This window comes from Equus caballus, chromosome 24 (genome assembly GCF_041296265.1).
Source record: "Equus caballus isolate H_3958 breed thoroughbred chromosome 24, TB-T2T, whole genome shotgun sequence".
Taxonomy (NCBI): Eukaryota; Metazoa; Chordata; class Mammalia; order Perissodactyla; family Equidae; genus Equus; species Equus caballus.
In genome coordinates this window covers 31694597-31718240 of record NC_091707.1, presented here as the reverse complement: position 1 = coordinate 31718240, position 23644 = coordinate 31694597, and the positions used below count along the sequence as shown (strand labels likewise).

At 41.6% G+C, this 23644-nt stretch overlaps 1 protein-coding gene across 3 annotated transcripts in view; it reads left to right on the top strand.

Moving 5' to 3' along the window:
* Positions 1–8054: 8054 nt before the first annotated feature.
* The window catches only part of ZFYVE1 (zinc finger FYVE-type containing 1), a 47085-nt gene continuing 31495 nt past the window's right edge, over positions 8055–23644 (top strand). The window contains exons 1-2 of one of the 3 annotated variants that reach the window (XM_001488759.7): positions 8055–8352; positions 9682–10617. In XM_001488759.7, the coding sequence (XP_001488809.2) occupies positions 10105–10617 (513 nt within the window). In that variant the 5' untranslated portion in view covers positions 8055–8352; positions 9682–10104. Of the gene's footprint in view, positions 8639–9681; positions 10618–23644 lie in introns of all 3 variants that reach the window. The other 2 variants (XM_070250024.1, XM_070250023.1) reach the window with 2 other exon arrangements.

Here is a 23644-nt window from a genome sequence, read left to right as displayed (position 1 = left end):
AATATTGTAGTCTACAAATTTTTCTCTAAGAATTTCCTTTACTTGTTGTGTTTTCATTTTCATTCAGCCCAGAATACTAATTTTCCTTGTGGCTTCTTTGACCAAAGCATTGTTTAGAAGTGTGTTAATTTCCAAATATTTGGGGATTTTCCAGATTTCCAGTTAAATCCACTGTGGTCAGAGAAAATACTTTATATTATTTCAACACTTCTAACTTTTATTTATTTATTTTTGAGGAAGATTAGCCCTGAGCTAACATCTGCTGCCAATCCTCCTCTTTTTGCTGAGGAAGACTGGCCCTGAGCTAACATCCGTGCCCATCTTCCTCTACTTTATGTGTGGGATACCTACCACAGTGTGGCTTGCCAAGCAGTGCCATGTCTGTACCCGGGATCCGAACCAGCGAGTGAACCCTGGGCTGCCAAAACAGAACGTGCGAACTTAACCACTGCGTCACTGGGCTGGCCCCTCAATACTTCTAATTTTATTGAGATTTGTTTTATTGTCTAATATGGGCTATCTTTTTGGGGGGAGGGAGTGAGGAAGATTGGCTCAGGCCCAATCCTATTTTTTTTTTTTTTTAGAAGATTGGCACCTGAGCTAACAACTGTTGCCAATCTTCTTTTTTTTTTTTTCTGCTTTTTCTCCCCAAATCCCCCCTAGTACATAGTTGTATATTTTAGTTGTGGGTCCTTCTAGTTGTAGGACGTGGGACGCCACCTCAACATGGCCTGATGAGTGGTGCCATGTATGTGCCCAGGATCCCAACCAGAGAAACCCTGGGCCACCGTAGTGGAGTGCGAGAACTTAACCACTCAGCCAAGGGGCAGGCCCACCAATCCTCTTTTTGCTTGAGAAAGATTGTTGCTGAGCTAACATCTGTGCCAGTCGTCCTCTATTTTGTATGTGGGATGCCGACACACCATGGCTTGATGAGTGGAGAGTAGGTCTGTGCCTGGGATCCGATTCCGCTGAAGCTGGACCTCGTGAACTTAAACATGCCACTGGGCCAGCCCCCTAATATGTTCTATCTTGATCAATGTCCTATGTGCACTTTAAAAGAATATATATTCTGCTATTGTTGGGCAGATAAATGTCACTGGGTTGTGTTGGTTAATAATGTTGTTCAGGGGCCAGCAGTTAAGCGCACACGTTCCGCTTCCGCAGCCTGGCGTTCCCCGGTTCGGATCCCGGGTGCGGACATGGCACCGCTTGGCAAGCCATGCTGTGGTAGGCATCCCACATATAAAGTAGAGGAAGATGGGGACAGATGTTAGCTCAGGGCCAGGCTTCCTCAGCAAAAAGAGGAGGATTGGCAGCACTTAGCTCAGGGCTAATCTTCCTCAAAAAAAAAAAAAGAATTTTCAAAGTATAACTTTTTCTGTCCTTTTACTTTTACTCTCTCTATTTCTTTATACTTAAAGTGGGTTTCTTGTAGACAGCATATAGTTGGGCCTTGCTTTTTTTTATGCAATCTGACAATTTTTTCCTTTTCTCTGTAGCGTTTAGATCATTTACATTTAATATGATTTTCATCATGGCTGGGGTTATATATACCATCTTGCTATTTGTTTTCTACTTGTTCTCTATGTCCTTTACTCCTTTTCCCATCATTTCCTGCCTTATTTTGGATTGAGTACTCTTTATTATTCAATTTTATTATGAATATTGTCTTATTTGCTATACATCTTTGTTTAGTTTTTTAGTTGATCTGCAGTTCACAATATATAGTTAACTAATCATAATCTAACTTCAAAAAACATACTACTACTCACGGGGAATTCACCACTGCATACTTCCATTCCCTCTCCCATCCCTTGCGCTATTATTTCCCTCCATTTACTTTACATTATAAACTACACAATGCATTGTTATTAATTTTTGTTTTAAATCATTACCTTTTAAAACTTTTTTTTTTGAGGAAGATTGGCCCTGAGCTAGCATGTGCTGCCAATCCTCCTCTTTTTGCTGAGGAAGACTGGCCCTGAGCTAACATCCGTGCCCATCTTCCTTCACTTTATATGTGGGATGCCTCCCACAGCATGGCTTGCCAAGTAGTGCCATCTCTGCACCTGTGATCTGAACTGGTGAACCCTGGGCTGCCAAAGCAGAACGTGCGAGCTTAACTGCTGCACCATGGGGCTGGCCCCTAAAGATGTTTTAACAGTAAGAAAAAATATATTTAGGGGCCAGCCCCGTGGCCCAGTGATTAAGTTCACGTGATCCACTATGGCGGCCCAGGGTTTCGCTGGTTCGGATCCTGGGCACATTCATGGCACCACTCATCAGGCCACGTTGAGGTGGTGTCCCACGTACCACAACTAGAAGGACCCACAACTAAAATATACGACTGTTTACTGGGGGGATTTGGGGAGAAAAAGCAGAAAGAAAGAAAAAAAGAAGATTGGCAACAGTTGTTAGCTCAGGTGCCAATCTTTAAAAAAAAAAAGAAAAAATATATTCACATTTATCCACATATTTGACATTTCTGTCATTCTTCATTCCTTTGTATTAATCTAAATTTCCTCCTGGTATCATTTTCCTTCTGCTTGAATAATGTTCTTCATCATTTCTTATAGTGCAGGTCTGTTTACAATGAATTCTCTGTGATTTTCTTTGTTTGAAAAAATCTTTGCCTTCCTTTATGATGACATCTTTACCAGTAAAGAACTCTAAATTGACAGTTTTTTTCATTCATTACTTTTTTTGTTTTAAAGATTGACACCTGAGCTAACAACTGTTGCCAATCTTCTTTTTTTATTCTGCTTTTTCTCCCCACAGCCCCCTGGTACATAGTTGTATATTTCAATTGTGGGTCCTTCTAGTTGTGGCATGTGGGATGCTGCCCCAACGTGGCCTGATGAGCAGTGCCATGTCCGCGTCCAGGATCTGAACCAGCGAAACCCTGGGCCGCCAAAGCTGAGCGCATGAACTTAACCACTTGGCCATGGGGCCGGCCCCTCATTCATTACTTTTAAGATATTGCTCTATTGTTTCCTGACTTACATGCTTTCTGTGAGAAGTCTGCTATCATTCTTGCTTTTGTTCCTCTCTGTCATGTGCCTTTTTCCCCTTGGCTATTTCATCACTCATTTTCAGCAATTTGATTGTAAGTTTCTTGCAGTGGTTTTCTTCATGTCTTTTCTGCTTGGCGTTCATTGAGCTTCTTGGATCTGTGAGTTTATAAGTTGCATCAAATTTGGAAAACTTTTGGCCATTTATTTCTTGAAATACTTTTTCTGTCCTTCTTCTTTCTCTCCTTTCTTTTGTGACTTTAGTTACACACACAATAGACTGCTTGATATCATGTCACAGATCACTGATGCTCTGTTCATTTTATGTTGGGCACATGCTCAGTAGCAAATGTTCACTCTTTTCACTGTTTTGGGGTGTCAATTCCAAATTCCATGGGCAGAGAATCTGATTGGCACGCCTGGGGGTTAGGCTGATATAATACAAATGTGTTTGGTCCAGACCCACCTCTGTGGGTTGATGTGGCAGTTTCCACAGAAAGAAAAAGTAATTATTCACTGAGAAAATACTTCATAAGTTATCTATGTTGCTTCCTCTAACAACTATAGAGCTTCAAAAAAGTTAATCAGTTTGCAGGTCCAAATGACATATGGTCACACCTCTTTATCCACGGAGGGGATTGGTTCCAGGACCCCCTATGGATACCAAAATCTGCAGATGCTCATGTCCCTTAGCTGGCCCTCTGTATCTGCAGGTTCCACACCTGTGATTTCAACCAACTGCGGATTGTTTATGTGGATATGGAGGCCCTATTGTTTTAGCCTTAGTAGTAAAAATCAAGGGGCAATATTTGAATACCGCCTGAATTCCTATGTTGAATACAACTTTTGTTTTCCTATGTTGAATACATATTTTTAGTTTATTTTCTCAACTCATGGTGTAGTTCACAGGAGCCTTTTCACAAAGAAAAAAATTTTAATTTGATGAGATCTACTTTTATCAATTATCTCCTTTATGAATTGTGCTTTTGGCATTATGTCTAAGAATTCTTTACCCAGCCTAGGTCCTGAAGATTTTCTATGTTTTCTTTTAAAAATTTTATAGTTTTTTGCATTTTATGATTAAATCTATGATCAGTTTTGAATTATTTTTGTGTAATTATGTATGAGGTTCAGGTTGAGGTTATTTGCCTATTTTTTGTCCAATTGCTCCAGCACCATCCTTCCTTTAGGATAGAGGAAAGACATCCTTCCTGTAGTGAACTGAATTGCTTTTGTACCTTTGTCAAAAATTGGTTGGGTGCATTTCTCAAAGCCGAGAAATGGAGAAGGAAACAAGGTCTTGAGCATGTTATCTGATTCCCAGATTGAGTTTTGGCTGAAACAGTAATAGCTCAGATTGTTCAGTTATGTGAGCCAATACATTTTTTTAATTGATTAAGGCAATTTGACTTGCAATTTCTGTCTTAACTAATGGAGAAATATAGAGCTCATGGGTCAGCAGGACTTAAATATAATCTGATGAAATTTCAAGAAAAACTATCAACCAGAAGTGGAGTAAGTCTGCCATTTAAGAGTTGATAAAGCAAGGTCCTCTTGGCAAAATAAAGATTGCCTCTAACGGACATTTATTGTTATTTTGTGGTCTGACATCGACCTCTCTTCCTTTTGGGGGTAATTTCCCATTATGTCACGCTTCACATTCTAGAAATCAAGAGAAAAAAGATCCTCCCTCACTCTACTTCCCTCACATCCAGGCCATAGGTATATGATCCATATGAGATGACTAGATTCTCGTGTCCCCAGGATTTTGAATCTTGAGAGAGAGATGTAAACATGCAGAGACAGTTTAGAAATTATTCACAGCAGCACTGCTGTATTAGTTTTACGTTACTGCTATCACAAATTATCACAAATTTAATGGCTTAAAATAATATAGGTTTATTATATTATAGTTCTACGGGTCAGAAGATGGACACAAGTCTCACCGGGCTGAAACCAAGGTGTTGGAAAGACTGTGTTCCTTTCCGAGACCATAGAGGATAATTTACTTCCTTGTCTTTTCCAGCTTCTAGAGGCCCTCAGCATTCCTTGGCTCATGGCCCCCTTTCTCCATCTTCAAAGTCAGAAACTCTGACTCTTTCTGTCATTACATCTGTCTTTGACCACAGCCAGGAAAAGACGCTGCTCTGTGATTACATTGGGCCCAGCTGGATAACCCAGGATAATCTTCCCATCTCAGGGTCTTTAACCTTAGTCATATGTGCAAGTTCCTTTGCCATGTAACATGACATATCTACAGGTACTAGGGATTAGGATGTGGCCATCTTTGGGGGACCATTATTCTGCTTACCATAGTTGCCATCATAGGGAGTGCAGTGCAAAGGTGCTCAGTGGAGACAGTGCTAATGATGGCGGCGTATCCTGACTTCCTATGGTGAGAACTTGGTTGTGATTCCCGCTAACTGCCTCCCTTGTTTCTGAGCAGTTTTTGAGCTAGGTTTTCCAATTTTTTCAACAATTCTAAGATACCTAATAGCCTTACAACAAATTAGCTTTCTTTTAAAATTATATTGAGTGAATTTCTGAGCTCTGTCTTGCCGGGTAGCCATGTAATGTCAAGGATAAAGGTAACTTTAAAAGAATTCAATTATTCTGGTTCCATGAGCAAAGACCATCTCCAACAGAAGGTCTACACATGTTAGCCTTTGACCATAATATTTAATTGATCTGACTACTTTCCTCTTGTTCTGATTCTACACTCATCGAGCACCCTTTCAGTAGGGTTTTCCTATAGGACCAATATCATGAGAATAAATGTGCTAACTGTGTCGTTTGAGCATTTCAGTCTGGGTAACAGTAATATCTCATTGTAAACTGTGGGATTGGCATCTTCAGTCTGGTAAGCTTGTATTAGTGTGTGTCCACCACTAAGAGATGGATCCACTCTAGATAAAATCAAATTTCCGTGCCTGCAAGGCTGAAGGTAGGATTCTAGCATATTTTACCAAGGAAATGAATGCCATCTCTTAGCAACATTTGGGGAACAGACTTGGCTTAATACACAGTGGATACCTGGATGTAGCCACATGAATTTAGGAGTGCGTATTTTAATAGCTGAAGACCAATTGTGTGTGTGTGTGTATGTGTATGTGTCTGTCTATCTGGCTGTTTATACTCAGGACTCCCTTTAATGGGGAAGTTAAAGGGGACAAGCCTGGAAACTTGTCTTCTACTTGTTTTGTAATTCCAATTATCTGTTAAGAGGTTTTTTTTCCATGATTATTGACATATTGCACTTACACAGTAAAAAAAATTCCAAGAGCACAAATGTGTTTAAATTAAATCTTTCTTCTTCCTCACCTTAGATATGCTCCTTGGAGGTAATCATTTTCCAGTTTTAGGGGTTCTTATAACTCTAAAATGTGTATTGTTGGCTTTAAAAAGGATTAAATACCATTTTGTTCCCAGGATATAGCAATTCTCTCATTTTATAATTAGGGGTATAAAGCAAACTATTAAGGCTACCAAAAATTATAGTGGTAGTCTTAAGAACAAAACTCTCTAAGAGAATTTTTTTTTTTTGGCACCCGAGCTAACATCTGTTGCCAATCTTTTTTTCTTCTTCTTCTTCTCCCCAAAGTCCCCCAGTACATAGTTGTATATTCTAGTTGTGAGTGCCTCTGGTTGTGCTATTTGGGACGCTGCCCCAGGATGGCCTGATGAGTGGTGCCATGTCCGTGCCCACGATCTGAACCAGCCAAACCCCGGGCCGCGCAAGCTGAGCGAGTGAACTTAACCACTTGGCCACGGGGCAGCTCCCTCTATGGAAATTTTATGGCAGGTTAGCCAGTCTCAAGAGGCTAGCTCAAGACCCGTTAAATTGCTAAAATTTCTCCTTTCCTCTTCCCTCAAAGAGCTATAGATACCTTAGTTCTTAATATCCTGGTTTGTGATGTGGCATCGGAAAAAAATTCTCAGTCATGTTGTGCAGTTAGTCCAACTGTTGGCTATCTGCCCAGTCCTGAAAACATAATTTCCAGCTACGCAACTCTCATACATGGCTCACTCATTATTATGTAGATTTGGTTTTACTGTTATAATTAGACTATTGGTCTAATTATGTCCTTTGAAACATAAGGTAAAAGAGTATGTAACTAAGTCAGGAGATGGGTTCTTGTCCCAGCTTTGTCAATAATCTGCTCTGTGATCTTGGCAAGTCACTTAACTTTAGTTTTCTCTCTTGGGTTAACAATTATCAAGATAGAATCATAGAACGTTAGAATTGGCAGAGGCATCAGAGTTTACATAGTACAATTCCTTCATTTCGTGGAGAGGTTGAGTGACTTACCAAAGAGCTTTCTAGAACAAGCACCCAGAATTTGCCATCTCAGACCACTGCTCTTTCCCTTATATTAGGATTTCTTCCTGTATTGTTCCAAGAACAAGCGAAAAAAACAAAAAGTGAAAGCACTAAACAAATAATTGGCCTTCTACAAAAAGACAGATAATACTGTTAACCATTAGCCTGCAGGCTTATCTGAAAACGTACCCTGTCTAACTTAAAGATGACTTAAAATTCAGAAGCTCTGAAACTATACAAGGAAAGGTCAGGAAAATAAAACGTAGGAAAAAAAATTAACGGTTGCCTTGGAGAATACCCGTAAAGGGAAAACAAAACTCCCACAAGAGTACTTATATTCTCTTACCGATTCTTTCTGGTCTTTTCCTAGTTTGCCTAAGGTCAAATTAGAAAAGAGGAGACTGCTTGTTTTTCCACATTTCTGAAGGAATGGTGTGCAATAAGGATTACTTAAAATCGAATTATTTGCCTAGCCTATACTACACAATACACCAGTTCTCTAATTTAGCGCCACTTCTCCAGCCACTACCCAAAACCGCGCGCTAAAACCTGCGGAAACCACAAGCAGTGCGAAAACTCCAAGTCCCGAAATGCTCGATGGCCTGTCTCCTCCGCCTCCTCGCAAGGGCAACCTCTTCTGTACTGGGAGTTGTAGTCATTCAGAGCCTTCACTTCCGGGATATGAGGGAGGACACAACTCTGGAGAACTACATTTCCCAGGAAGCTGTGCGCGCCCTTCTCCGCCCTGGCCGGCGTCGGGCTCCACCCACTCCCGCTCCTCTCTCCCTGGGCTACACTGCTCACGCCTTCCTGTTAGTCCGAGCAGGGAGAAGTTCGCTCGGATCAGCTGATCCCAACTGACAACAGGAGAGGAGGAAGCCCAGGAGGCAGCGAAGGAGGAGGGGGGCGGAGATGGAGATGAGGATGGAGCCACCAGTGCCCTGAGGAACAGCCCCTGCCCCCACCGGCGCCCCGCGGTCCCGCAACGCCGCCTTGCCGCGGCAGAGCTGCTCCGTGGTGGGGTCCCTGGGCCGCCGCGGTCAGGGAGGGAAGGGCACGGCCCTGCGCCGGCGAGCGATAGTCCTGGAGCTCCGGCTGGCCCTGGGAGGAAGGGGGGGCGGGTGCGGCTGGGTTGGGGGTGGGGTGGTATAAACAATGGATTCGGCTCTGGCCTCTGCCAGTGTGGGGTGGATTTGGGGGGACCTTCTTTGTTCTTAGACTCTGCTCCTGCCCCTCGGGTTGTGGTGGTGTTGCCTCCGAAGAAGGAAGGGTGAGGAATCCCAGGCTGGAGAGAGGTGTCGAGGTGGGGGCCCGAACGGGCAGATTGTTTCTGCCTGGCAGGCTGTGAGATGTTCTTAGGAAGGTTGATTTTGTATTTTTCTTAATGATGACAAATTTTTATTTGTTTCCGTTGTGGGAGCTGGTTGGGCACGTCTGAGGTTAGGGTGTAAATAAGATCTCCTAGTCACTCCCTTTGCCTTCCTTGTTTATCTAAAAATAAGGTTGATAGATTGATTACTGTAGCGGAGGAGGGAATATCTGAAAGGAGGGCTTTACATTTTGTTGGGGCGGTAGAGTGGGGGTCAATGCTAAGGGGAGTTAGGAATATAATTGTAGAAGTGACAAAAGCCCATTTCCTGCCCCAGTTATCTTTCTGATTTTTTTTTGAAGTTATTTTTTGAGTGACAGAAAAATTACTCGTTTTAACTCGCTACAGGACTGGTTTTGCAGTGGGCCGTGGTGGAGGATTTCTGTCTCCTGTTGCTCCCTTTTTTTTGCAGTTGGAGAAGGGACAAAAGGAAGTACAATAATGGTTTTTAAACATGAAATGTGACTCTTGTTTTCAGGTGTAGAGTCCTTAGTAGGCATCTGTCTAGAGTTGAAACAATCCAGTTACCCTTGGATCTGTCCAGTTCTTTGAAAGAACTAAAGTTTATGATTATTATCATTTCTTTAGTTTTTTATAGGCCTCTTTCTTCCCCTCTCCCTGTTGTGGGGTCCAGGTGGGAGTGCAGAGGCTTGTCCCTCCAAGGAGTGTTTGCTTAGTGCTTTTGATTCTGAATTTAATAACTGAATATACAGAGAATTTCAGTCTGGGAAATAAAGCAAAAAAAGTGTCTTAAAATGCTTTGGGTCTAGAGGTGGTGGCTATTTCCAAAAGGAGGAACCTTGTCCATGATTTTGAGAAGAAATTTCTGGTATCAGAATGAGCCAGTGTAAGTTTTACAAGCAAGAATAAGATTTCTCTCAGGAATTTTGGCCTCATATTTAATCACAGTCTTTTTTTTTTTTAAGGTGTACTTCTGTTTTTAGATGAGTGAAATCCTTTTCCTTCCTCTATTTTAGGTATCCCCTGAAATATTGACTTGAGGTTGGATTATATTGAAAAACTCCTGACCACTCTCTTTCATTACCAAAACCGGTAGCTGAGGCTCAAACCATGAGCCCACCTCAATGAACCCATCAACCCCTCTCAGATAGCCATAAAAGACCTTTTCGAGTTAATTTTGACCACATATTTGCCTGCACTTTATGGAGAATAAAAACATCAAACCAAATCGACGTTGCTGCTGATACAGGAGTCTTGGAGGCAGAAAATTAAAAATTTGAACATTTGTGAGTGTGTGAAGAATTCTGATAGGACCTCGAAGGTTTTTTTTTTTTTTTTTTTTTTTTTTTTAAGGTGTTCAGAACCCTGTGGAAGTTTTGTGCAGTCTTCAGACTCAAAGCTCTTGTCTTCACTCCTGGGGAGAGCTCAGTGACCGTTATATGGTGGATGGTTTCCTTATCAGTCTGAGTATGAGTGCCCAGACTTCCCCATCAGAGAAGGGTCTGAATCCGGGGCTGGTGTGCCAGGAGAGTTATGCCTGCAGTGGGACGGACGAGGCTGTGTTTGAGTGTGACGAGTGCTGCAGTCTGCAGTGTGTCCGCTGCGAGGAGGAGCTCCATCGGCAGGAGCGCCTGAGAAACCATGAGCGGATAAGACTCAAACCTGGCCACGTCCCTTACTGTGACCCCTGCAAGGGCCCCAATGGGCATTTGCCAGGTGTCAGGCAGAGGGCAGCCGTGAGGTGCCAGACCTGTAAAATCAACTTGTGCCTGGAATGTCAGAAGAGGACTCATTCCGGGGGTAACAAAAGGCGACACCCCATTACTGTGTACCATGTCACTAAGGTCCAGGAGTTATTGGAGGAAGAAGAGATGGATGAGGAGACCAAGAGGAAGAAGATGACTGAGAAGGTTGTGAGCTTCCTCCTAGTAGATGAAAATGAAGAAATTCAGGTAAGCACTTAGTTAGAGTGGAGCAGATCTGTCGTTGGAAGGTAGCTCTCAGGGAAAGTTCAGGAGGAGCTCACATTTTAATCTCTAAAAGACCCCCAAAAGCGTAAATTGCGTGGAGTCAGATTTAGTTACTTGACCTTGGGCTGAATTACTTTACCTCTCTGAGCCTTAGTTTTCTCATCTGTAATTTGGGGACAGTGCCTATTCCATTGGGTTGTTGTGAGGATGAAATGACAGTGTTTGTAAAGCCTGTAGCATAAAAAGTGCTCGATATGTGGTAGCTGTTATTATTATTGGGTTATTATTAGCACCGATTTAGAACATTTTTCTAAATGAGAGCACTTTGGCAAGTTGTGATAAATGTGAGGGAGGAGGGACTGTGTGTATGCAGGGAAAGAAAAACTCACAGTGGGTCCCTGGGCAATAAGTCATAAACCTGTTATCTCCATTTAAGAGGCAGCTCCTTTTAAAAAAGGCTTTTGATAAGGATAACATTCTCTCCAGATGGCCTCTTCTTATTTTCATGTATAGACTTCTGATCAGTAAAAGCCAGTAAGGGCATCTAGGATTACAGAAGAGCTAGAGAATGTTTGATTTGATTGCGAGTTGGGAAGAGGGTAGTGTGTGATAGGAGCAAGTTGGGGAGATGATAGCATGTGACAGTTCAGGGCAATTGGGGCAGGAATAGTATAATATTTATACTTTCCAGTGAAGGTAGTGTAAGGTCTGTGCTTCTGAGTGAAGACTGCTTGAATTCACATCCTGGCTTCACCACTCACTGGCTGTATAACCAGGGTAAATTATTTAAGCTCCGTGCCTCAGTTTCACTTCTTTAGAGTAGTAGTTGAGAGGATTCGAAGAGATTAGGAATGGAAAGGCTGTATCACAGGGCCTGGCACATCACGTCCACTACCCGTCTGTCATTTTTGTCAGTAGCATAGAGTATTTGTGGTTCATTGACTCAGTGCTGTAGCAGTGGCGACTCCTCAAGTCTCCAGATTGGAGCGGTACCTGTGTAACTTGCCATTGGAAAAACTCCACTTACCCACTAAATATTTTTTATCTCTGTCTCTTTCTTCCTTGGTTAAGCTTATGGAAATAAATTATGTCATGATTCCTATGTACTTCCATTGTCAGCTGAATCCTTTGCTCACATAGACTTTTCTTTATTGGCTGAGAGGAACTAGTAGAGTTATAGAAGAGTGACCTAGATCCCATTCTGCCTCCCTTGTTAGCAATAATGTCTTCATTATGGATTCTGCTCTAATTGGGCGACAGTGTGGACCGAGTATTTCATAAATGGAACTCGTGGATTTGGATAATTCTTGTGGTTCTGCCACCAGGTCTCTTTAATGTCAGCCTTTGGAAGGTCGTACTTTGGATTGCTGTCACTTTTGTAAAGTGAGAGGCAGATTTGGGATGAACCAGTAACCCTAGTGGATCTTGTGTTGGCACATTCTTTTTTTTTTTTCCGAGGAAGATTAGCCTGAGGTAACTGCTGCCAATCCTCCCCTTTTTGCTGAGGAATACTGGCCCTGAGCTAACATCCGTGCCCATCTTCCTCTATTTTGTATGTGGGACGCCTGCCACGGCATGGCTTGATAAGCACTTAGTAGGTCCGCACCCAGGATCCAAACCAGTGAACCCCAGGCCACTGAAGCAGAGTGTGTGAACTCAGCCGCTACACCACTGGGCCGTTGGCACAGTATTTTTTGAGGGGAGGAGAATGTGTTTTTTTTTCTTTTTGTAGCATCAATATGTGTTCCAGGGTAGAGAATTAGGAAAATGTAAGGAAGTGTAATGAAGAAAACAAATCCAACTACCCAGAGATGATTTTTCTCCGTCTTTTTTTTCTTGTAGTGTGTAATATGTATATAATTGAGTTATTGTAAAGATTCCTTTTGCTTTTCCTCCCTTCGTAAACATTGACCACTTCCCAGGAAATAACTGTTTATTAATTGCAGGCAGCATTGGTTGGGACTAATGGACTGGATATAGAATTCATTCTTTTTAGGTGATGATTCGTTCTCATGGAGTCATAAGTGGAAAAATACTTTGAGAAAATGCCTGATTCAGTTTTTTTTTTTTTAAGATTTTATTTTTTCCTTTTTCTCCCCAAAGCCCCTTGGTACACAGTTGTGTATTTTTAGTTATAAATGCAGCTAGAATATAAAATCCTGGAGAGCAGGACCCTGTCTTATGTCCTGTGTTATGTACAATAGTAGGCACGTTGTCAGCGCAAAAATGCTTGTTGATAGATTGGCAGTGTCACTTCTCAACTTCAGTTTTTTAAAAATGGATGTCACACATATCTAGTAAAAAACTAAAATGATCTAAAAGGGCATACAATGACAAGAGTGTCCCTCTTACACCTTACCCTTAGTCTCCTTTCTTAGATCACCATTGACAGTTAACTGCATGCCTTCTAGACTTTTTTAATGTATACTTCTGAATATATGTATGTATCCTTTTTATTTTTCAACAAAAATGGAACCTAATATACTTGCTGTTCTGTCCTTGGCTTTTTTTCACTAGAGGATACATCTTTGCCCTTATCAGCATGTTGAAGTCTACCTCCTTATTTAAAGGCTGCCTAGTATTTTGTTGAATGGTTTTTCTGTAATATTAACCAGTTAATGGATATTTGAGTTATTACAAACAGGATGTGTTGAATATCCTGTGAATCTATTTAGAAGTGGAATCTCTTTGTCAAATGATATGTGCATTTTCGATTTAGATAGATATAACCAAATTTCTGAATCTCATTTTCTTAGCCTCTGAATTTCTTCTGTGAGTCTCCCCTTGCTTCTGATCTTGGCTCATAATAGCTAAAATGAAAGAGCTCTTACTATGGTGTTAGGAACTATTCTTAGCACTTTACATGTGTGAGCTCATTTAATCCTGATAACTCTTATTATTGCTGTAACAAATTACCACAAACTTAGTGGCTTAAAACAACACAAATTTATTCTCTTACAGTTTGGAGGTCATAAGCCTTAAAATGGGTCTATAGGGCTGTGTTCCTTGTGAGACCCTAGGGGAGTATTTGTTTCCTTGTCTTTTCTAGCTTCAAGAGGCCTTCTGTATTCTTTGGCCGTGTGTGGCCCCATCATCCAGCTCCAAAGGCAGCAGTGTAACATCTTCCAGTCCGTACCCCACCCCCTGCTTCTGTTGTCACCTTGCCGTCTGTGTCTCTCTCCCTTCTCTCCTACAAGGACTCCTCTGATTACACTGGACTCACCCAGATAATCCAGTATAATCTCCCCCATCTCAAGGTTCTTAATTCAGCCACATCTGCAAAGTCCCATTTGCCACATAAAGTGTCACTGGTTCCATGGATTCAGACGTGGACATCTTGGCAGGGGGGTGAGTTCAGCCTACCACACCCTATGAAGTAAGTTGTGTGTCTTAGTCAGTTTGGCTTGCTAAAGCAGAATACCATAGATTGGATGGCTTATAAACAACAGAAGTTTATTTCTCAAAGTTCTGTAGGCTGGGAAGTCAAAGATCAAGGTGCAGATTCCGTGTCTGGTGACAACCCACTTCCTGATTCGTGGACAGCCGTCTTCTCCCTGTTTCCTCATGTGGCAGAAGGGAGCTCTAGGATCTCTTAAAAGGGCACTAATCTTATTCATGAGGGCTAGACCCTCGTGACCTAATCACCTCCCACAGGCCCCACCTCCTAATACCATCACATTGATTTCAACATAGGAATTTTAGGGAGGCGCAAACATTCCATCTATACCATTGCATTTTATAGATGAGGACACTGATGCACAGAGAGATGAAGTAACTTGCCAAACTCGAGTTATAGTAAGTGGCAGAGGATTTGAACATAGGTATCTGGCTCCAAAATTCTTGCTCTAACTGGGACACTCTTACTGTCTCTGACCAAGTCATTTAAACTTTCTGATTAAGCTTCATGTGGTCGATAACATCAGTTCACTGATTCCTCATGTCTTCTCTGAGCATCAAATGAAACATAGCTCTATATAAATGTAAGACAGTGTTATCACTGAAGAACTCCTTACTCAGAGCCGTAAAGATTCTATGAGTTAGGCCCCAACTTTATTTTTGTTTTCTCATTTCTAGGCATTTGTAGGTTTTGATAATTTTGAGTTTAGTACATAGGAATTATTTTAACAGCTTGTAGGCTGTAACTTATGTGTGGTTTCCTCAAATTCTATGGCCTAGTGTCCCCTAAGATTTGTTGATTTGTTGCTTGCAATTTGAGTATTACTCAGTTTCTTTTGGAAAACCTAAAAGACAAAAACTTCCTTTTAGAAGTGAAAATTTTATCATTTCCTTGTCATTTGAGTGTGTACCCTAGTGGTAAATTTGAGGAGAGACTAACTTTTGGTCTCAGAAGCAAGAACTCCTTTGTGGCCCTAAAATGGATACATTTGGCCTGCTAGCCAAAGACATTCATTCATTCATTCATTCCAGTTATTGAGCATAAATTCTGTGCCAGGCACTTTCTAGGTTTCAGGGACCCGCGGTTAATAAGACTTGGTCCCTGCTGTCATGGAGCTTACCAGTCAAGCGGGGAAAACAGAGTTCACACATGTAAAGCACATAAAAAGATGGTTCAGATGTGGGAAGTGTTATTGAGGAGTGACTTGGAAGCCACTTTTGCAGGATGGTGATGGAAGATTGTATTGTAGAAGTGACTTGTGAGCAAAGACCTGATGGTTAGTTAATACCACCTGGGGAAATAGGCCTCTAGACAGGGGGGAATGGGAACAGAAAGAAGGTGGGATGGTATGCTTGAGATATGGAAAGAATGCCAGTGTCGCTGGAGTGAGCTGGCGGAGAATGGTGAGGAAAGAGGTGCAGAGGAAAACAGGTGGCAGGTCGTGCGGGGCCTTGCAGGCCATAGAAATCAGTGTGGATTTTAAGTGTAATGGGAAGCGCTAGATTCCTTTATATAGAAAGTCACATGACCTGATAGAAGTTTTTAAGAGATGGCCTTTGACTTTAGTGTGAAGACTAGATTGTAGTGATTGTAGAGGGGCCAGAGGGAGAGCAGGGCGACCACGTAGGAGACTCGTGTAGAACTGGAGGTGACAAGTGGCTTAGATTTGGTGTTATCATTCACGTGGAGAGATGGAAAGACATTGATGAATTTGGGACAAAGTTTGGATGTAAAACAGGAACGCTCTTACAGGGTAGAGGGTGAGGAAGGAGAGAACTCATTGGTGACTCCTTGGCATGTGGTTTGTGCAAATCACACTTGCTTAATACCCCAGATTTTATTGACTTAAATTGGTAAAACTAAGTCTTTTGGAACTCAAGTCCTACAATAACAAGAGCTAAATTAGTGTCATTTGGTATTACCTTATACAGTGGCTCTCAGCCAGGAGGGATTTCGCTCCTCCAGGGGGCGTTTGGCAATGTTTGGAGACAGCTTTGGTTGTCACAGTTGAGTTATAAGGGAGTTGTGCTGCTGGCTAGTTGGGAGAGGCCAGGGTGCTGCTAAATATCTTATAATGCATAGGGCGGCCCCCCCGCAAAAAGAGTTATCTGGTACAAAATGTCAGTAGGGCTGAGACAGAGAGACTGATCTAACAGATGAAGGTTTGGTCTGATGGGAGATTTTGATTCCAGTGAAGTGGAAAATATATCAGGAATAAGACCTTTAATCAATACACCAGTTTTTCCTCTCTCTTTTGGTTCTGTTAGCTCCTCAGAAGTAATCTAACGGAAATCAGTATTTTTGGGGGGCATATTTTGTAACCTCTGTAGTGAAATGGTTAGACTTTCTGCATTGTAGTCATTGATTTTTCTAGGCCTCAGTGGAACTGTACTAGGAAAACCAAAAGACTTAGGATCCATTATTTAGAGCCCATGATAAGTAAATGATCCACACTGACAAATCATCCATAATCTTTTGAAGTTTGAGACAACACTCTTAGCAAATAACTCAAAGGTTAGAAGAATAAAGTTCTAACAGAGTTCTTAATGGAGGAAGATGATAGTATTTTCTTATCTCTTGGGTCTTGTGAGAGATTCAGACATCTTATCAGTGTTTACTCGTCAGTGAGAAAAAAAGGTGAAAAATTAAAAGTCACTTTTTTCTTCATTCTTATATATATATATATATAAAATCCCATACAAGTTTTTCTTTTTTTCACAACCACCCCATTCTCCACTTTATCTCTTCTACAAAACTACAAAATTCCTATAACTGTCCTCTTTCCAAGAGAATAGAGCAGCAAACTGACAAGAAATTTCACCTTCATGCTGACTGACCCTTGACTGGGCCATTAGGAGAGCCAGGGAGCAAATGCCAAAAGACTCCTGAAGTTGGGTCCCCTCATGCTGAACATGAAGGTGATAAGGCAGCCTGGTGACCCAGGAGTGGTCAAGGAGAGGCTCAGAAAGTGTACACTGGGGCAGGCTCTCCTCGATTCAGCAGTAGACAGCCTTGGGCCCTCTCTGAAGTGGGAGGCCAAGGTGAGTCTTCTCTGTCCTTCCTTCAGTGAAATCAGCAGTGGACTTCATCTCACTGAGACCGTTCCTTTAAGAAGACCCATCACGTTGCTTGGCTGCTTCACTTGTTTACAATCCCAGAATAGTGTGGCTCAAAATACTGGGGCTTGACTTTGGTTTTTTTTTTAATTGGCTAAAAGAGACATTATTCTAGTGGGATTCAGGAATGGAAAATAGTAGAGGATGTTTTCATACTGTATGGGAATCCTTGACCACAAACTGGCTGTGCGGCTCTGCGCCAATTATTCCTGTGCTCCTTCTGTCTTAGACTCATCTGCTGATGACCCCTCGGCCCTCTCCTCTGCTTCCTGGTCTAGGGTACCTTGCTGGGGCTTGCTCTTTCTAGGCCCTCTGTTTCAGAAAAGCTGGCAGAAACCCCTCAGGACTGAACTCTGGTCAATAGGTCATGAGCCAGGGGGAATTGTAATTTTCTGAATTATGGAACTTCCCCATTTTTCTCCTCAAATGGCCAAACTCTTATAATGTAAGACCTAATTTTGGTGCTGTGGCTGGTTAGCCCTTTGGCTAGTTTGAGTCAGAACATGAATTATTTACTGTTGCTTCTTAGGTGCCATATAAAAAAATGTAACCAAAAAACATAGATCTGTTTAGAAGCTGTCTGTCAAAATAATAAGCAATAATTGGATGAGTAACAGAGATTCCCTCCCCCATTGCTGCCTTTTACTCATAGAAACCCAAGTAAAAGCCCCTTTTGTTTAGTAATAGTAGTAGGGAGAGGGCATTGTACATGATTACTGGGAAATGCAGGGTTGAGGATGACTCAGACAAGCAGAAAGATGAAAGAGGTCCTATTGTGGGCCTTTGGTTTCTGCTCAGCATCCTCTGAGCTTTCTCAGCCTTGGGCTCATTCAGTTATAACAGGCTCCTGGCATTTAACCTGGGAGGCTATTTTGTTTGGTACAGGGCTGTTTAAAATTTGACCCATATAAGCCACCGTGAGTCAGCTTTTCAGGGAACCTATCTTTATTTCAAGTTACCTCCAGTTTGTGTGATTCTACTTTTTCTGGTCTGTCACCTCCTTGAAGTGATTGATTTTCTGGAATTGGGCAAACATTTGGCTTTTTGAGCAGGGGGAAATAGAACAGGCAGATTTCTTACTAAGTTGACCTTATGTGTATATGTACACTTATACCTTATATGTATGTTTTCCCTGGCTGTACCACTCTTGAGTTTATCATGGAGATTGGGGAAGCACTTCTGACAGGTGGCTGAACTTTTCTGGGGAGGCTGAACTTTTCTGGGGAGTCTTGTTTTGGGAGGAGCTCCCATGAGCTTGTTTCTCTCTGAGGTTAGGACTGCTAAATGTATCAATCACATTTGATTGGTGTTGGGAAATCAGAGGAGAGCTAATGGTTGAGACCCTGAAGCAGGGAAAGAAAACAGAGATATCTCCAGGCAAGAAGAATTGAAAGGATGGATGGGAAGGGACTTGGAGGGACTTTTGGAGGCAGGAAGGGTTGGATGCTTCCTTGGAGGATGTTTTGTTCATTCTTTCCAGTGGCTTTTGGCCAGCAGTTGAGGCTCTGTTTGACTGGTTTGTGTGGTCGCCTTGGTGGTGGCTGGAGTTCTTGGGCAGAGAAGTATGTCTACTGGCCTTACATAAGCACCTGACCTCTGGCTTGACTTCACTGGAGGACCTTCCTGATTTCCTTCTACTTGAGACTGGATTATTGCTGTCTTTCCCAGGGAATTTGACTCTAGATGTTGGAGTGCTTGAAAAGAACTCACAGAGCCTGATTCTGGCATGTGGTCACAGACACCAGGTTTGTTAAGAGACAATGTAATCCCGAACAATTCAGCTGTCATAGAGTATTCTAGAAATTCCTCTACTTTCCAGCCCAATCTCTTCTATTTTGTGACTGTATCATCTACATGGCCAAACTGTTTTCTCCATAATCTCTCATAACCTTGTGTTTCAAAGAGCTCAGTTCACTTCATATGTATCATTCAACAACAGTTATAAACGTTTGTTGAGTGTCAATTATATGCCTTATTAGTTTGAGTAATCTCTCTGAAAAAATGTTTTAAAATGAAAATTCAGAGGCTAAGTGAGTCTGGGGAGGAATGACAGGGGCCTTCATTCCCCGGAAAGCCCAGCTTGCTTTTGTACTTGTCTCTGAGTAGAGGCTGTTTAAAGATGTCTTAATTATTTTTGCACACCCTTTTTGGTCCTGGTGACTATGGGTTTAGTTTGTCATCAGTGGGTCACAGGGTACGCTATTATTTTTTCCCTGTGTCTCAGTCAGATCTGGATTGTCTGGCAGACAGACAGACAGCCTGCTTGCCTTTCTTTTTCTTCTCCTCTCTTCTCTCTTTTCTTTCCTTCCTTCCTTGTCTCTCTCTCCCCTTCCCTTCCTTCCTCCCTTCTTTTCCCTTCCCTCCTCCTTCTCTCCCCTCCTTCTTTCTTCCCTCTCTCCCTCCCTCTTTCCTTCTCTCCTTTTCCCTTCCTCTGTCCCTCTCTCTCCCTCTCCTCATTCCTTTCATGAATTAAGAAGTTAAATCTGCCACTGCCAGGGGAAAAAAGTTTTTTCTAGAACTAAATATAAATGATTTTAGGCTTATGTACTGTTTTGGATTGTTCATGACACTTCTCTTCCTTTCCTTACCACAGAAAATTGAGTTTGCTACATTTTTTTTAAAAGGATAGACCTAAAAAGGTTTGGCTTTAAAGTGCAGCCTTCCTTGAGCCCCATATTTGAAAGAGCAACCCCTGCCCCCACTTTGTAGTCCTAGTCCCGTCTCCTGATTTTGCTTCACACCACTTAGCACCATTTGACATAACATGTACTTTTGGAAATCAACTCTATTTGTGGTATAATTTACACATAATATAACATACACATTTTAAGTGTACGGTTCTATGAGTTTTGACATAATGTATTTACATAGTGTAACCACAATCAAGATAGGGAACATTTGCATCCCCCTAAAAAATTCCCTTGTGCCTCTGGGAAGTCAGTCTCCAGCAATCCCTGATCTGTTCTCTATAACTATAGATTTGACTTTGCTAGAGTTTTATATAAATAGAATCATGCTGTACTGTTTTGTATTTGGCTTCTTTCACTCACCATAATGTTTTTGAGTGTCAGCCATGTTGTGCATATCTCAGTTCATTTCTTTTTGTTGCTAAATAGTATTCCACTGTGTGGATGTAACACAATTTGTTCATTCACTTGTTGATGGACATTTTGTATACCGTATATTTTAATTGTTTGAATATTGTCTTTCTTCTCCCCATTAGCTCCATGAGGGCGGCAATGTTTTATTGAGGTGTAATTCACATAACATAAAACTAACCATTTTATAGTGAACAGTTCAGTGGTATTTAGTACGTTTACAATGTGCAACCACCACCTCTATCTACTAATAAAATGTTTTCATCACCCCCAAACAAAACCCTGTACTTGTTAAGCAGTCCTTTCCAGAGGGCAGTGATTTTTTTTTTTTGTCTCTTTTGGACAACTTTTATTATTTTCCAATTATAAAATAACATAGACTCAGCATTTTAAAATACAGAACTATAGAAAAGTATAAAATTTCATCTTAATTTTACAATAAAAGAAAGCCACTAGTATCTTAATCCTTTTTAATGTTGCATTTACTTTTTAATTTTTAAAGTTTTATTTATTTATTTTTCTCCCCAAAGCCCCAGGGCATGGTTATATATCCCAGTTGTAACTCCTTCTAGTTCTTCTGCGTGAGCTGCCGCCTCAGCATGGCAACTGACACACTGGTGATGTGGTTCTGCGACCAGGAAATGAACCTGGGCTGCCAAAGCAGTGAGAGCGCTGAACTTTCAACCACTAGACCATCAGGGCTGGCTCTACTTTTTCTTTTTTTTTTTTATTGTGGTAACATTGGTTCATAACATTATATAAATTTCAGGTATACATCATTACATTTCGATTTCTGTGTAGATTATATCCTGTTCACCACCCAAAGACTAATTACAATCTATCACCATACACGTGTGCCTAGTTACCCCTTTTGCCCTCCTCCCTCCCCCAGGCTCTACTTTTTTAAAAACAGCTATATTGAGGTATAATTCATGTACCATACAATTCACCCTTTTAAAGTGTACAATTCAATGGCTTTTAGTATATTCACAGATATGTACGACCATCGCCAGTCAGTTTTAGAGCATTTCATTGGGTAGTGATTTTTGCCTCTTATTTCATCAGCATCTAGAAAAGTGTTTGGCACCTAGTAGGTACTCAAATAATATTTGTTGAATGAATGAAATGTGCTAATGAGAATAAATCAGTTGAATCATTAATTCATCATTTAATGAGTGCCTACTGTGTGCTGACAACTGAAGGAGATAGAAAGAGGCACTAAGACTCTGAGCTTGTGCTTGGGGAGAGGATAGTCTAGTGGTAACAGAAGACAAATACATAGAAAAAAGGTGGATGGTGTGAGAGCAGTATAGAGAGGATTATGGAAATTCAGAAGAGGGTGATATTGCTGGAAGGGTTACTATTGTTCTTGACTTTAAATAGTTATATGCTATATTGTTACTTCACCCGGCTCCACTCTCACATTTCCTTATAGAAAAGAAACCAGGCCCCTTTCATTCTCTACCTCATACGCCAAAGATCTCCTTCTAAGGCTGTATCATTTATTAAGATCGTAAGTATGAACTGTGAGAAGAGCATTTTAGTGAGTCTCTAGTGTAGTAATAATTCTTGGAATCATGTCACATGGTTCTTTTGAAGAATGAGTGCTTTCTTATGCATAATATATGTATTAGGCAATCTTCTAACAGCTTTTTTTTTAGTTGAAAAGATACATTCTTTTAAGGAGGGAGTGGTAAGTATTGAGTAAATATCTTCTTTGTCTCATTTTCCCTAATTCTTTAATGAGGCATTTACTGGAAACCTTTCCTCAGGAGGGTTTTTACTTGGGAAAATGGAATGAAATTCTGTGGTGGTGGTGATAGCCGTGGCCTAGAGGCAAACCAGGGCCACTAGAGCAGTAATGTCAGTCAGCACTTCTCTGGCATTTACCGGATGCCTCTACTGCGCTGAGGGCCTGATGTGCGTGATCTCATGTGATCCTCACAGCAACCCTATGAAGTATTTTACGTTGTTGTCCTCATTTTACAGGTGGGAAGACTGAGGTCCAGAGAAGTTAAGTAACTTCTTTAAGATTGTTCTACAGTCAGTGAGTGGTAGAAGCAGGTCGGTTGAACCCTTAATGATACTGCTACACTGTTCCGTTCCTCAGAGAGAATGTAGCACCTAGGCACTCTGTGCTGTGTTCATTCATTTACCTACAGTATGTGTTGATTTCCTGTTATGTGTCAGGCCCTGTGCTAGGGCTGCAGTGATGAACACCACACCAGACCCGTTGCCAGCGTGGAGTACATTCTGGTTGGGAAGCTCGGAACCGGGAAGAATGGGAAAATGTTACCAGAGATGGTGGGGTGAGAATGGGGACTTTGCGCAAGGGAAGTGTTGAGTAAATTGTCCCTGGTGTGATCCAGGTAGAGGTGGACTTAAACCTGGCTCTCTTGTCCTCTGTTGGTGCTTTTACTGCTAAGTCCCAGAGCTTTTACCAGACCTTGTGTCTGTTTTTATAGCTGGCCAAATATAGGTGTGCCATGCCATTTAAAAGAGGGGCTGCATCTCCCCTCTGGAAGCTCCTTGGAAGAGTCCTTTAAGGATGACGTGGGTCTTGAGGATGACTTGTTATTTCAGTCTGTCTTCCGAGTTCAACTTTGCTTTGGAAAGCTTTCTATTCAGATATAAATGGAGAACTGAACTGAGTGAGTTGGGTATGGTCAAAAAACCTGAGAATGGAGCTAAAAATGACTCTTTTTAAAGGATTCGTTCTGTGGCCCTTCTCTACATAGAAACATTCTCTTGCCTGCTGGAGTGGGAGGGGAGCTGCCGGCAGTGTCTGTGAGGCCTTGTGTCAGAAGCACCATGGGTAGTGTAAGACATGGGAGGAGGATTCCTGACCTCTCGAGTCGTGGAACACTCTGGGGACACTGGAGTGGAAGAAAGTGATCTTTGCCCTTACAAATGCGCTCAGTGTGTTTGTGAAGCCAATCTTGTGACTTCAGTGGTCTTAAGAAAACATTTGATTGAGAAATGATTGTGTTTTTACATGAAACTCTGTCAACATATACGTGGATAAACGCATAGATATACACTCCTTTTAAGGTAGAATGAAAGGAAATTTTCGCAGCTTGCCGGGTTGGGGAAACAGGTTTAATAGAACTTTCTAGCAGTAGGGGGATCCTATTGGAATGGAACCTGTTTATCATTTGGGCTTTAAAAATAGACTGACGACTGAACTGTTTGACGTAGTTTAAGTAAAATCCTGTCTGAAAATTAGGCCATGGACTTAAATCGTAGCCTGGAGTTCTTTTCACTGTGATAAAAGTGGCTCTGATCTTTCAAGGAAGAGTTTTCTCACCTTCCACATCTCCTTTCCCTCCCCTAGAAGAAGGAAAATGTTACTTACGTTCTGTACCTGTGCTGGTCGAACATCATCAGGTCAGTGCTAG